The following is a 16,007-nucleotide window of genomic DNA, read 5'->3' on the forward strand; positions in this document are numbered from 1 at the left end:
ATGGCAGAAAGATCTCCTGAGATCGATGAAATTTTGAAGACACTTTAGGAAGGAATGCAAAGTCTGGACGCAGAGTAATCCTATCCTCTGAGATAGTACAATAAGGTTGCTTAATGGATAAGGCCTGAAGTTCGCTGACTCTCCTGGCTGTGGTGATTGCCAGAAGAAAGGCCGTTTTCAACGTCAGAAGTTTATCCGGAATCTGATCCAGAGGCTCAAAGGGATGTTCACAAAGACTCTGCAACACGATATTCAAGTCCCAAGGAGGCACCTTAGATATCACCACCGGCCTGAGACGTTTAATTCCCTGAAAAAAACGAAGAAAAAACTCTTCCTGAGCTAATCTTCTTTCTAAATATACACTTAAAGCTGCTGTCTGAACCTTAAGAGTACTGGCACTTAATCCCATGTGAAATCCATCCTGAAGAAACTCCAGAGCTGAGGCGGAAAGTGTAGGATCATTATCCTTTCTAGTACACCATTCACAGTAAATGTTCCATGTTTTTTGATAAATCTGCCTCGTAACCTTCTTGCGGGATTGTATTAACGTCTCAGAAAGTCCATCCGAAAACCCCTTTGATTTCAGGATTCCCCACTCAACCTCCATGCTGAAAGGTGAAGGCGCTTGAGGTCCGGGTGAAGAACTGGGCCCTGCGACAACAGATCTTGCTGAGACACCGATTTCTCCTTATCACTTTTTGAGGGTTTAGGCTAAAAAAGAAATAAAGAGACTATCAGCCTTACAAGGTGGACCCAGACACTTACAAACAGCCCTCTCAAAGCCTGATAACCTCTAGCTCACCAGAGAGGGGATAGCGCCAGACTCCGCAGAAGTCAGAGGAGAAGGGCCTACAGCGTCCTCCATGATCACCGACAGCAATGGTGATCGTGGCTCAACATATACATATATATACCTCTCGGAATTACCTGCAGCTGAAGTCAATTTTCTTTCCCCGCCGCGGCCCCTGCCGCTGCCGTCAGCTGACACGTCATGCGGGACGCATGCGCATGACGTCACATCCGCCCGGAACTTCCGGTATGCGCTCCTGCCGCCATAAAGCTTCTGCATCTCTGGGAGAAGCCTCCTCCACGCTGTGCGCTGGACCAGCCGAGTCCCCTGCTCAGCCTTAGTATGCCCGCGCTGCACCGCTGCCCTCGCCGCCTGACGTAGTAGCACTGGAGACCTCTCAAAGCGTCCCGTCCGGGACAGGAAAAACAACTGGATACCTTTGGTGGGTAACATCTTTATATACTACTCCTGCCTGCCTGTTATGCAAATTTGTATCTTCTAGCTTCCTGTCCAAAGTTTAGGAGGGAGACAAGTCTCATAGGAGGGGTGCTGTCAGGAGGACGTTCTGGGAAATCAAAGGGGAGAGGGGGGGGGGTGGGGTTATGGGTACATTAAAGAGTAACTGTCAGGCTGCAGAAGCTAATTTAAACCTCTAGTCTCCTGTGTTAAACAGTTTAGAAGGAAGCCAAAAAGACATTACTGAAGATAAAGATCTCTCTTACCTCTGATGTATGCTTATCAGCAAAGCTTAGAGCTAAGCAGGACGCAAGCCGCATAACATACTGCAAAGCATTCTGGGGCCCTCCCCTCGGCTGCTAAGGAGAAGACGGGATCAAGTTTCAGCAGCTTCTAAAACTCAGTCCAGCCACAGCACAGATAAATCTCGGGGCAGCGTACACTGCAGGAGTCCGCTATTGTTCCTAGCCACATGGCTCATTAATATTCACTGCAAACTAGTGTTATTCAGTATGAGCTGTTCTGTGATCAGAAGCAGGCAGGACATGACGACACATTTGGCTTCACAAACATGGAACCTGCCATGAGCTGTCAGGAGCATCATTCTCTGCATATACTATATACAAATTCTGTGAAATCCAAACGTGGACAGTGAAATGCATATGTAATGTAAGTACAGCCAATCTTTAGCTACTGATATATGTGTTTATTTTCTCTGAGACCCTATACCTAACAGCTCCTCTTTAATACTGCTGAACAAACAGCTACTGGCATTCTACAGTGACAAGCGGTGCAGGTGAGATAAGAGGTTAACTTGACAGATGCAAGTTAAATTACACTGTATGTATACCTTACGTGGCAGATCAAAGTAAATGGCTATTACTTCATACAATCTACTGGTTCTGTTTTTATAGAATTTCTGGGAAGATGCAGGAGTGCAAAGACTGTACAACTGGACTGTGCAGTGTATGGTCTACTTAAAGGGAACCTTAACTGAGAGGAATATGGATGTTTCCTTTTAAACAATACCAGTTGCCTGGCAGTCCTACTGATATCTTTGGTTGCAGCAGTGGCTGAATCACAGACCTGAAACAAGTATGCAGCTAATCCAGTTTGACTTCAGTCAAAGCACCTAATTTGCATGCTTGTTGAGGGGCTGTGGCTAAAAGTATTAGAGACCCAGGATCAGCAGGAGATTCAGGCAACTGTTATTATTTTAAAAGGAAAAATCCATATTCTTCTCAGTTTAGGTTCCCTTTAAACTTGAAATGGATATTGCCTTGAAGATGGAAAGTCGCATACAGTGATTTGCTCAAAGAATGAATATAATATACTGCTTTCTTCTACTCCATGTACAGAACACCACAGGGGAAAATTGGCTCAGCTGTCGAATGAAGCTCATGATTAATATAATTAAATGCAAGTCGCCTAAAATGTAATCTTACCAATTCATCCACATTAAAAAGGATATCTAAGATATAAACATCTCTCAGGAAGGAATCACACTTCTGCAGCTTAGCAGCGTTTTGCTTCAACATGAAAACGCATGTAATGGTTTTCTATGGTGCTGCTGTATTTTCAAAAGGCCTCTGCAATTCTACATAGCATTCAAAAATAGAATACAACCTGCACTAGTTTTCCGCACAACAGAGGTGCTTCCTGATTGCAATCCCTGGCTACTGAAGAAAACTACTTGTTTTAAAATACACATATTGTGAGGCAAAACGCTTGCAGGATAGAGTATGTGCTTCCCGCACACAGGTGTGTATGCTGCCGCCTTATGGGAAATTCCTTGGTAAGGCCAAGACGAAGTTAGCTTAGATTTGCTGCAGATACCCAGCCAAGCTGATTTGCCTATATATCCTATGAGGAGTAACAGTAGACTTGCTCAACACATTTTATGAATGCTTTCCAACATATCCAATCACATCAAATTGGCCAGGAAAAACAAACAACAATGTATGGCTACTTTAAGAGCCAGCAGCAAGGGAATGTGTGCTTACAAAAATCAGGATATTGTTTATATAAGCTAAAGTAAACCTTTATAAACTATTGCTTTAGAGTCTCGTCAGGCGCTCCAAATTTCCAAAACTATATGGAAATGCAAAGGCATGATGTGACCGAAGCAGGTGTTGGTGCATGGGCCGCCTGTCGCATCTCAGACACCCATAGAACGCAATACAGGATAACTTTGCAGCTATGGGGAGTTAGGGACCCGAATTTTGACCCCATGGCAGCACTTGGCTAAGAGATAGCCAAGCGCTCAGCTATCATATACTTCTTAAATTTGGAGCCCGAACAACTGAATTGGCAGGGATGGCACTCCGCTTTGGGATGGAGTTTGGATACAACTCATAACAGCAAGGGATAAGGTTAGTGTTATGATTGGAGGGGGGGGGAGATTAGTGTAAAAGCCCATACCCACTACACAATTTTCCCGACAAATGGCGATTTTTTTTTAAGCAACATTGGTACAGGCGTGCGATCACGCAAACGACGTTTAGTGATGACTGTCACGGCGGATCTTTAAGATCTCTGATGATTCTGCGCAAAGTACCGCAACCACTAGACTTTCTGTTGGGGCCCAATGGTATATAAAAGAGGTCCCCATGAACAGCACCAGACTAATAATATTCAAAAATATAACTCTTTATTGTTTTCCAAAGACCATCAATTATAAAAAAAAAGAGGCCTCTTCTGAAGAGAGTTGAGCCCGCGTGGTGCACTAAGGCTGTTTCTCGGGTGCCTCTCCTTCCCCCCTGGCGTTTGGAAAGCTGACTTTTGTTCATTCATTTTTTGCGTAAGTTCCACATCTCTCTCCTTTTATACTTGGCACTCTGCACTTTACCTATCATCTGTTATGGGTGGTTTATACAAATTTACTTATATTAATATGCAATTTATGATGGATGTTTATTATGCACTTTATTAATGTTTGATTGTTTGTGCACATACCCTATTGAGAATAATAATATATTCTTTATTATATACAGCCTCACTGTTTTGTGGTTGTGCACCTTCCAATCAATTGTTCTCCACATTAATTAAATTATCTTAAGAGGTGACTACGCATGTTTCTTTGCTTGCTTGTTTCAGATGCCAGTTGATATAATCTAATATTATATTGATGTATTTATTGCATTATTATGGGATTGAGAGAGTGTTTTTTATAATTTATGGTCTTTGGAAAACAATAAAGATTTATATTTTTGAATATTATTAGACTGGTGCTGTTCATGGGGACATTTTTTCTCCTTTTTTATACCATTGAAGTTTTCTTTCCCCCTAGCACATTCTAATTGTGGTATTACTACAAATGTTTCATAAAAATTGTTTTGCATGGTGCTGGTCCCCATTCTTTTGAGTAATATTCCTGTTGGCGCCCGTCGTGTGTGCCCACCGGCAGGAAGATGGATTGAGGAATGCTTGGCGTCAGGAGGAAATCAATGATGCATCTTCCTCGATTGGGTGGGGAGGATTTAGCTATGGGAGTGGAAAGGGGGGTGTTAGCATTAGGAGTCAAGAGAGAAAGTTAGGATCGTGGAATGGAAGGTTAGTGAAAGGTGTTAAAAGGGGGAAGTTTGGTATTAGAATAGGAGAGATAGCTAGAGAGGTAATATAATAGCACATTGCCAAAAAGAGGAATTATTTTTACTACTTTGCTACTAATGTTCTATTTCTTAGAGGTGTACTACACATACAATTCATTATCTCATGAGGTTATTTTTGTTTAAGGTATGGCTACATTCAGTGTCTGCAGCATATTCTATTTGCCTACAAGCGGGGGGTGGGGGGGGGGGGGGGAGGGAAGCACAGATCTACTCTTCTAGCCATTACCAAAACTATAATTATGCTCACCTGATTGCAGTCTTGCGAGAACTACTCGGGGACCTGAAATTTAAAAATTTAGAAAACACTTACCAAACTAGATACAATCTAATTGAGCACATTTACAAAATAATTGAAACTAATATTCTACAGTACTGTACAGAATTCAACCCCATCACATAAGAAACATAGCAATTGTATCTTGCAGTTTCTACTGCCAGTGGCTTCATGCATCATTCTTGCTAGGCAAACAACAGGAATGAGAAAGCAAGTGTTTATGTAAAAAGGATGCTAAACTACTCGATCCATTCCCAGGATACCTTGCAGGCATTCTGCACTACAGAAAGTCGTGGAGATTGTCAACACAAAGATGAAACTGGCCATCTTGACTATCAGTCTCATCACAGGAAACCTAAACCCGCAATGCGTCTCCACAATCTAAATGCACCTGTGTCGGGCGATTTAACTACAATTACCAATATTTTCACTTATCACTTGGATAAAAACTCCCTGGTTTTATAGCATTCTCCAGTTTGTTTTTCAAATATCAAAGAAGAATTCCAGGAAGTAACATTGTACTGGTATATCTTTTAACATATCTGTTAAAGGCCCTGGGGATCTGGTACATTCAAACGTTTCAGTGACAGCTTTAGTGACGTAACATGATGAGACAGACAGGTGTATGTACAGTGCCTAGCACACAAATAACTATGCTGTGTTTTTTTTTTCTCTGCCTGAAAAAGTTAAACATCAGATATGTAAGTGGCAATTCCTGTCTGAGTCAGGACAGGGTCAGAATACAGTGTGACCCTCACTGATAAGAAATTACAACTATAAAACACTTTCCTAGCAGAAAATGGCTTCCGAGAGCAGGAAAAAGACAAAAAAATGGCTCTGGCATACTTCAATGAATGTGTCATTGAGCAAAAACAATAAGCCAGTAAAAACTTAAAAAGTAGATTTAACCACTTCAGCCTACAGCTTCGAAAATCTTATGCATCCAAGCAATGTTCACCTCCCATTCATTCGCTAATAACTTTATCGCTACTTATCAAAATTAATTGATCTATATCTCGTTTTTTCCGCCACTAATTAGGCTTTCTTTAGGTAGTACATTTTGCTAAGAGCCACTTTACTGTAAATACATTTTAACAGGAAGATTAAGATAGAAATGGAAAAAAAATCATTATTTCTCAGTTTTTGGCCATTATAGTTTAAAATTAATACATGCTACAGTAATTAAAATCCATGCATTGTATGTGCCCATTTGTCCCGCTTATTACACCATTTAAATTACATCCCTATCACAATTTATGGCGCCGATATTTTATTTAGAAATAAAGGTGCATTTTTTCAATTTGCGTCCATCACTATTTACAAGCTCATAATTTTAAAAAATTTAATAAGATACTCTCTTGACATGTATATTTAAAAAGTTCAGACCCTTAGGTAACTATTTATGTAGTTTTTTTTTTTTTTTTTTTAATTGTAATTTTTTTTATTTTTTTTTTAATACAAAAATGTATTTGGGTAATTTTAGTTTGGGAGGTAAATAGCCAATTTTAGATGTAATGTAATGTATTTTTTTATTCAATACAGGTATGTGGGTGCAGTTTACTATTTGGCCACATTCAAAAAATTCCTAGATGCGAACGATGTCGCATCTAGGAACTAAAAAGAAGAGAAGAAGTTTCCTGGGGGCAGAAATACCACGCTCTCCGATGAGAAAGCGTCGGTATTTCTGCAGGGGACTTAGATCGGTGAATGGGAATTATATTCCCATTCACTGATCGGGGGGGGGGGGGGGGGGGCAGCGGGAGGCAGCGGGCGCGCGCCCGATCGCGCGCACCACACGGCTGCAGCACCACTGCCTATCTGGACGGATATATGCGTCCAGATATGGCGAAGTGGTTAAATACAAAATAAAACCTTGGAAGAGCTTAAAAAGTTATTTTTAGGAGGATGATAAATACAATTATTTAATTATTTTATTTTTACCGCAGGTGTCCTTTAACCACAACAGTGATTCACACTATGTGCAATATAACACACACAGTTATCTTAAAAGGAACCCAAGGTGAGAGGGATATGGAGGCTGCCATATTTATTTCATTCTAAACAATACCATTTCCCTGGCAGTCCTACTGATCCTGTGTCTCTAATACCTTTAGCCAATAGCCATAGACCCTGAACATGCATGCAGCAGATCAGGTACTATGACTCGGCTTACTTAGGTTTTACTGGATTAGCCATATGCTTGTTCCAGAGTTTTGACTCAGACACTACTTATGCCAGCAGATCAACAGGGCAGCCAGGAAACTGGCATGGTTTACAAAGGAAAGAAATATGGAAGCCTTCCTCTCACCTCGGGTTCCCTTTAAAGGGGAACTGAAGAGAGAGGTATATGGAGGCTGTCCTGTTTATTTCCTTTTAGACAATACCAGTTGCCTGGCAGCCCTGCTGATCCTCTGCCTCTAATACTATTAGCCATAGCCCCTGAACAAGCATGCAGCAGATCAGGTGTTTCAGTGGTTCAGACTTATAAGTCTGATCTGACAAGACAAGCTGCATGCTTGTTTCTGGTTTTAATCAGATACTACTGCAGAGAAATAGACCAGCAGGGCTGCCAGTCAACTGGTATTGATTAAAAGGAAATAAACAGGACAGCCTCCATATACCTCTCTCTTCAGTTCCCCTTTAAAGAGACACTGAAGCGGAAAAAAAAATATGATATCATGAATTGGTTGTGTACTATGAATAATTACTAGAAGATTAGCAGCAAAGAAAATATTCTCATATTTTTATTTTCAGGTATATAGTGTTTTTTCTAACATTGCATCATTCTAAATATGTGCAGATTACACAACATTCAGCATTCAAAATGATTCTTTCAGAGCAGTCTGTGAACTAATGACCTCTCCTCTGGCAGAGAAAAAGTAAATAGTTCAATAACAGTTGAGATAATAAAACGCACAGCCTCCAGTGGAAGCCGGAAATCCGGCGAAACCGGTCGAGGACGCCTGTGCTGCGTCCCGGCCTCTACTTTCCTCCCACACGCGGACTCAGTGATAGTGTTTGGACTCCATGGACTCTTTGGACAAACTAGTACTCCAGCCTGACCCCATCAGCCACTCTTGGGACACGTAAGCCAGTCCCCTCTGGGACATGAACTTTGCTCAGCATGCCTGCCTGATGTTATTCTCCTATCTGCATCCCAGCTACACGGAGCAGGCCGCTCTGATACAAGGTGTATCCTGTGACACATGTGCTTTATCCTTTGGCTGGACCAACATCTTTGCATGACTAGCGGCTGTGGCTAAGCAACCCCGCTGTATTTTGGCTTTGGCTTTGCATGGAACTACGCTGTTGGTGAATCAGGCTGGTGTCAGACAGATTAACCATATCATTGCATGTTTACCTGACCTGTTTGTTACAAGCCTGTGCAGGGCTGGATGGGTCACGCTTGCTTAACTGCTGATGCTATGCTTTTGCTACACTAACTCCACCTTATATGGAACTATAGGTGCATGGCTGCCAACTAACTGGATCATCACCCTACAGACTGATCGCACTGGATGTGCGGTTGATGTGCTTCTGTAGTGTCTGCAAAGCAGCAGATGTGATTTGTCAGAGGATTGACATCCAGTGTTTCTTCATAATAATGGTTCCAGTCCTGTTTAAGGACCAATTTGAGTATTTAATATGATGGGCATGTTACCTTGTTTCCTATTAATCAGGATTTTGGGTGGTGAAACACTATTTTACTGATCAGATTCTATGTTAGTACACACTAGATAGCAGGGTCAGGTTAGCTAGCTGATTATCCAGGTGGGGAGGATGTTGGGGGTGCGGGGCGGGCACATTTTTTAAATGTTATGGTCTTTTTTATGATATCTACCGGTACATATTTGTATGAATAAAGTTTTTTTTGATATAGTACTCATTATTTGTGATTTGTGCTCAACCGGGTCATACCCACTTGCCCCCTCTATCTCACTGTTTTTTGAGATAATAAAAGTCAGAAAACAGCCCTCTCCACAACTTTGAAAGTCGTAGAGCTTAATGGCTTTTTTGCATAGAGATAACAACTGGAGTTTAACTCTTCCTGTACTGGAAACAATTAGACTGATGTATCTGATCTTAATGTTTTATTTCTTATCTGTACTACACATACAAATCATAATATCATAATTTTTTTTTCCGCTTCAGTGTCTCTTTAAAGTCTGGTCAATGTCTATGGAATGGGCGTAGATACATACACATTATCCAGAAACATATCCCAGGCAGCAAGTTGGAATAACGCAATTCATGAAAATGCAGATATTTGAAAAGAGGCCCATGCATCTATATGGACAGCGAGTTCACATGCAGCATTATTGTGCAGTGCAACAGTTAGGCCTAGTGCACACCGGAGCGTTTCCGCTGCGGTTTGCGATCTGCTTGCGGGTGCGGATCTGCTAGGGTAATGCATTTCAATGGGGTGGTGCACACCAGAGCGGGTGGCGTTTTGCAGAAACGCATACTCCCGGGCTGCAGCAGATTTTGGATTGCGGATGCGTTTCTGCCTCAATGTTAAGTATAGGAAAAACGCAAACCGCTCTGAAAAACGGCACTTCAGAGCGGTTTGCCAGGCGTTTTTTGTTACAGTAGCTGTTCAGTAACAGCTTTACTGTAACAATACATGAAATCTACTACACCAAAAACGCTACACAAAACCGCAAAACGCTAGCTGAAACGCTGCAGAAAAATAAGAAAAAGCGTTTCAAAATCTGCTAGCATTTTGCGGATCTGCTAGCGGTTTTTGGTGTGCACCAGGCCTCATAGTGTGAATGCACCTTTACATGTGGATTATGCCTGCAAAAGGTACTCCTTAGCTGAGTGAGCGCTGCATGTCTATGTCAAACACAGGAAACCGTATAAAACAGACCAGTTTACCAGCATGGCATAAAAGATATATACTGCTCCAAAAATGAAAGGAGAACTTTGAAAACAATTTAAATCTCAGTGTGAAAAAGATTCTAAAATGACATGGATTCGGTAATGTGTTAGAAGCGACAGGATGCCACATCATTTAAAGGAGATGACATTTCTCAACCTACAGAGGGCTGAATTTGAAGATACCCAAAAAAGCAAAGTGAAAAAAATGAGGAGGTAGGTTGGTTTATTTTGTCAAAACTTTATTTCAGCAAATTAAAAATTGTATTCAGTAGATTTGTATATTCCCCACATGCTTGTCTGCATGCCTAACTACATTGTGGGATGCTCCTAATGAGACAACGGGATCCTGGGATATCTTCTGCTAGATCTGGATCAGGGAATCACTGAGCTCTAACAGTCGTCCTCCTCCGATGCTCCGTTGCCCGCCACCGGTCCCGTTGTAATCAGGGCTGTGGAGTCGGTACAAAAATGCACTGACTCATCAGGTTAGGATTCCACCGACTCCTCTAATTTGCATATTACAATTTTGTTGATTTAAAGTATATAACATGAAGTGCCAATGCTTAGGAATTAAGACAACTGAAGTGAGAGGGATATGGAGGCTGCCATATTTATTCCCTTTTAAACAATACCATTTACCTGGCTAGCCGGCTGATCTTTTGCCTCTAATACTTTTAGTCATAGACTAAAACTAGTCCTTGGTAAGAGTACTTGTAGAAGGTACAGACAGGAACAAAGAACATCTATCAGGCCCTAGGCAATGTAACTGCGGGTACATGTAAGAGTGATGTGCAGGTACTCTGCAGGGGAATGAGGGGATTCTTCCTCTATTACACATTCTTCATGCACAATCTGAACCAGGTTTATGGGTGATAGACAACACCTCTGTGTTCAATGTGCACAACATTCTCAGTGGATTCCCTGCAGCTCTGTGGAGGGTATGTAGAGTATAGTACTACTGTGCAACAAAGTAAACTTGAGACAGATGAAATTAAAGTTTTATACATACCTGGGGCTTCCTCCAGCCCCCTTCAGGCTAATCAGTTCTAGGCTGTCCTCCTCCGCTGCCTGGATCTTCTGCTATGAGTCCAGGTACTTAAGCCAGTCTGGCGTAGTGCGCATGCACACACTCTGCCGCCGGGAGCATACTAGACCTGCGCAGCACTATTCCGCAGGTGCAGAACGCTCCTGGCTGTGGAAGCGGCATGCGGCCGGACTGCGCTGACTGGCTGAATTACCAGGACTCATAGCAGAAAATCCAGGTGGTGGAGGAGGACAACGAGGGACTGATTAGCCTGAAGGGGGCTGGAAGAAGCCCCAGGTATGTATAAAACTTTTCTTTTAATCCTTCTCAGGTACCATTTAATTCGTAGTCAGCAAACCAAATTTTATCAACATATCAAATTATTTGATTTCATGAGCAAAGAGAGTGCATACGTTTCCATAAATCAGAATCAACGCAGAATTATAGATCAATCCTAACTGAGACCTAAATACATTTCCACATACCACATACCAAAAGAACATAAGCAGCATATTCTCCTGCACAGTACATGTAAGCTTCTAGCCTGAAAAGTCCTCTCTACTCCCAGTATTACAAGGGTTAAAGTCCTCAGAAGTGGGTCACCTGCCTCCAGCTAGTGTCTTGTTATAATTGGCTTTTCCTTCTTCATTCTAAATTGGGTCATTTTTAAAACATTAAGCTCCTTCTTAATGACTTCTGAATGGGGGGCCAGACATTACATTTATCTACAAAGACCTATAAAGCATGGGCCAGACATTACGGATATGAATCTGAAAACTTGTTTTTACCAAATACATCAATACAAATTGTACTATTACTGGTGTCCACTAGGAGCCGTGGCTGTTTCCCATTCGGCCCAGCTCCCGTTCTGCTGAGCAGCCAGGATCTCTATGCCTTACCATGCACAGCCATAGGGATTCGGCTGCATGCTACATGAAGCTGCAGCATGTCGTCCAGATTCACACCGCAGTGCGATCTGGACAGCAAGCCACTAGTTAGATGGGCAGCGTTTCCCCACCCCTCTCATGAGGGGGAAAGCTGCAGATTCGGCTTGGATTCGGGCGTAGTGGAAAGGAAATAGGCACGAGACCTGGCTCAGTTCAAAATCTTGTTATCACTAAGGGCAACCAATTGCCCAACACAAGTATTTTTCCATATGATTGTATAAAAAGAAAAAAAAAAAAAAAAAGAGAAAAAAAAAAAAAGAAAGAAATAGTAAATATATAAATATATAGTAAAATAAAACCAAACAAAAAAAGTGTTTCCTTACCGGCTAAAGCAAAAAACAAAACAAAAAAAAACAACAACAAAAAAAAGAGGAGTGATGTCATTCATGGACATTGGGACTGCACTGCCTTCAGATTAATAAAAATGCATTCAGAAGAACATTGTGATAACGCACTGCTGTGTGGTGCATACGTGGGAGCATTAGGCTGGGTTCCCACTTGCATCGCAGACCATGAACGGCTAGCAGGAGCAGACAGTGTAGTGTCGGCTCTGATGGTCCGTTGTAGTTTAACTGGAGCCCGGGGCAGATGCATTTCAACCATAGGCTATATAGGAAATGCATCCACCTGTCTGAGAAAATCGTGTGAAGCACAGAAGGGCAGCACTCTTACCACAACAGATCCGACATATCCGCTGCAGACTGCCAAGTGTGAACAGATCCTATTTATGAAATAGGATCCATTCACTGTCAGTTTTCCGATGCAGTAAAAACAGTCAAAAAAAATGTCTGTTTACTGCTGTAGTGGGAATTGAGTCTTAGGCCTGGTGCACACCAGAGGAGTTTTTCTGAGCGTTTTGAGTTTTTGAAACCTCCTGCTAATGTTATCCTATGTGTCTATGCACACTGGAGCGATGAGGTTTTGTAAGAAAAAAAACCATAGCATTACATTGGGAGAGCTTTTGAAACCTCTAGCGTTTGGGGAGCTTTTCTGGTGCGTCTCAGCCCTTAGACAGTGCAGTCCATGCACGCCAAACACTACACGCAGCTGAAATGCGCACAGCAACGTGTATAGTGTGAACAAGGTTATAAGCAACATACACACACTTCATTGAACTAAGCCATGGCTGCCAATAAAGACCACCTCGGTTGAGAATCTAGCGTGAATCCAGCATATGCACAGTGCCCCCACAACCTCTGCCAAACATCCTGCATGCCGGATCTTTAGCGATCCCCAACATCCAGTCCCCCGTCCAAGGGAAGCCACTCTCTGCTGCTTGTTCACCCTCCTCCCTACCCCCCTTCCTCCCCATAGGGCAACCAACAATAGCTTGGAGCCTAGCGACACATCTGTACGGCATCATCACGGCACTGATGCTGAAGGGATTGAGTGACGATACCTGCTGGGCGACAAACGTGCCTCCATGTATAGGACTTCATTTTTTATTGGTCTGGTATTCTCCTCTCGGTTTCTTACATCCAAAACAAGGGCAGAATTTGTGAAAGATTGTTCACCAACACTGCCTGGGTGAAGACATATTTTGCCAATGCTAGTATAAAAGACTTTCAATGATCATTTGCATTTAACCGTAATTCCTTCTTTTAAAGTAAACCTGAAGTGAAAAACTGACGAGAAACAACTGTTCCGACAGCTCTAATCCTAAACCAGATTTGAATTTGCAGACACAGTTTACAGAGCAGACACATTACCACTGAACTATCTAATCTGCCAGTTTTAGGAGCAGTCATAAGCTTTCCTTCGCTTTCAGTTGAGGTACTATTGACCTGGTGAGTTGTGCAGTACCAGCTTTAGTGTCTTCCAAAGGTAGAAGTTAGAACTGCAGAACTAACAAGGTGAACAGGGCCTCAATTAAAAGTTAAAGATAACTTTTGACTGTTTTAAATGCTAGGTACAAAACATTCAATTTCCCCCCTGATTGATAGGTCGAAATAATGAATTCCGTCATGGGCAGCATGGTGGCATAGTGGTTAGCTCTCTCGCCTTGCAGCGCTGGGTCCCTGGTTCGAGTCCCAGCCAGGGCACTATCTGCAAAGGGTTTGTATGTTCTCTCCGTGTCTGCGTGGGTTTCCCCCGGGCACTCCGGTTTCCTCCCACATTCCAAAAACATACAGATAAGTTAATTGGCTCCCTCTAAAATTGGCCCTAGACTACAGTACGTACACTACATAATATAGACATATGGCAATGGTAGGGTTTAGATTGTGAGCTCCTTTGAGGGACAGTAAGTATATATATACACATACACATACACATATATACACACACACACACACACACACACACACTGTACAGCGCTGCATAATATGTCGGCGCTATATAAATACTAAATAATAAAAAAATAAAATAATAATGTCCGAACAGCTTCTAAATCGATAACGGGATTGAATTTCTGATCACTATCGATCGGGAGCTGATTAGACATGTCGAAAATAATTGTTTCGACCCATCGAACTGCCTGGAAATGTAATGGTGTGTATCTAGCATTAGTATAGTCAGAATAAATAGTACAATGGTACAGGCACTGTCAAAGTAAGCCAGATTAAAATTCGGTGCCTTTCTTAATAATGTGGCTGTCTCATAATTCATGAACATTAGTCCTAAATACTTTGCACAAGCAACTGAAAATGGAAGAAAACTGTACAGTAAGTTATGCCTTTCAAAGAAAAGAAAAAAAATCAGTCCTTCAAAACAAATCTGCTGCAAAAAATGTAAACATCTCTCAAACGCCCTCTCCAGTCAGCTGCCCCCACTTGAATTATTTGAAGGAAGTTGAGTGATAGGGCTGGTTCACACGGGCGTCTGCTGAGCTTTTGCTTGGCATTGCGTTCAAACGCCAGCGTTTAAAAGCTAGCTTTTGAAGGCTTTTGAAAAGCGTTCAAGGCTAGCAGTTCTGGTCTCTGCTATTGTTTCCTCGCGTTTACTGCCTCTGAAAGCAGCATGTTGCTTTTGAGACTAGACGCAACGCTGGGATCTACTGCCAGGCTTTCATGAAAGCCTGCAAAAGCCAGCTCTAAACGCTCCCATTCACTTGCATGGGATGGCAGTAGATCCCAAAAAACGCTGTGTCTGAAACGCTGCGTTAAACGCCACAAAAACGCCCGTCTGAACCAGCCCATAGACCGGTAAAGAAAAAGAGTTGTCTTTTAAAAACAAAATGTCCATGCTCTAGTACAGCAGTACAAAACTGTTCATCATTGTTAGCACAGAAGACATAAAAACACTGTCTGAAAGTTCATGTAAACAGAAAGAGAAAGTTCCAACATATACATCTCCATTGACCCATGAAGTGGAAGCCATGCTTGCAACTGAAGGCCAGTGATTAACTGGCACCTGATTAACTTTCAGCTAATAGATCTGTAGCCAGTAGATTACATTTGCTAGAATGGCTTCCACTTACCATACTGGGTCATTGCAGATTTACACATTAAGAAAATCTTCCACTCATCCCTACACATCAGCTGAAAAGCCAGTTTTATCAATCTTCCAACAGATTATATAGGCAGGTGAACAAAACAAAATTAACTTAAATGACTTATACAATTAGAGGGATCCTTCTATTAAAGTGGATCCAAGATGAACTTTTACTCATTGCATAATTGTGTTCCTTTCCTATTGTTTATAGGGCATTCCTCAAGCCAAATACTTTTTTGTTTTTGTTTTAATGCTCGAATTCCCTATAAACTAAATAAGCCACTCCCACAGGTTTTCAGAGAGCCAAGGCACTTTCGGGCAGTAGCAAGGGCTCATGGGAGCTCAGTCTGAGGAGGAGGGGGAGGTATTACTAGCCAGAGATTTCAGAGGCAGAGGGGAGGAGGGAGGAGGAGAGGAGATTCGTTTTCTTTGCTCAAGATGCAGATAAGCCTGCCTCTGTATAATGTTTACAAACAACATGGCTGCTGTCATTGTATCACAGGAAGAAATATTCTTATTCTATTAAAGCTGTTTGCAGCTAGATTTGCTGTGTAAACTATCTAAACTTTAGATAAGATATATAGACAAGTTA

At 42.0% G+C, this 16,007-nt stretch overlaps 1 protein-coding gene across 3 annotated transcripts in view; it reads right to left on the reverse strand.

Annotated features, from left to right (window-relative positions):
• Positions 1-16,007, reverse strand: part of DGCR2 (DiGeorge syndrome critical region gene 2) — a 92,426-nt gene that overhangs the window by 60,669 nt on the left and 15,750 nt on the right. For 2 of the 3 annotated variants that reach the window (XM_068242858.1, XM_068242832.1), the window contains exon 2: positions 5,105-5,137. The exons of the other annotated variant lie outside the window; for it this stretch is intronic. In XM_068242858.1, the coding sequence (XP_068098959.1) occupies positions 5,105-5,137 (33 nt within the window). The remainder of the gene's footprint in view (positions 1-5,104; positions 5,138-16,007) is intronic. 3 annotated transcript variants of the gene reach the window in all.

The sequence above is a fragment of the Hyperolius riggenbachi genome, chromosome 1 (assembly GCF_040937935.1).
Source record: "Hyperolius riggenbachi isolate aHypRig1 chromosome 1, aHypRig1.pri, whole genome shotgun sequence".
Lineage (NCBI taxonomy): Eukaryota > Metazoa > Chordata > Amphibia > Anura > Hyperoliidae > Hyperolius > Hyperolius riggenbachi.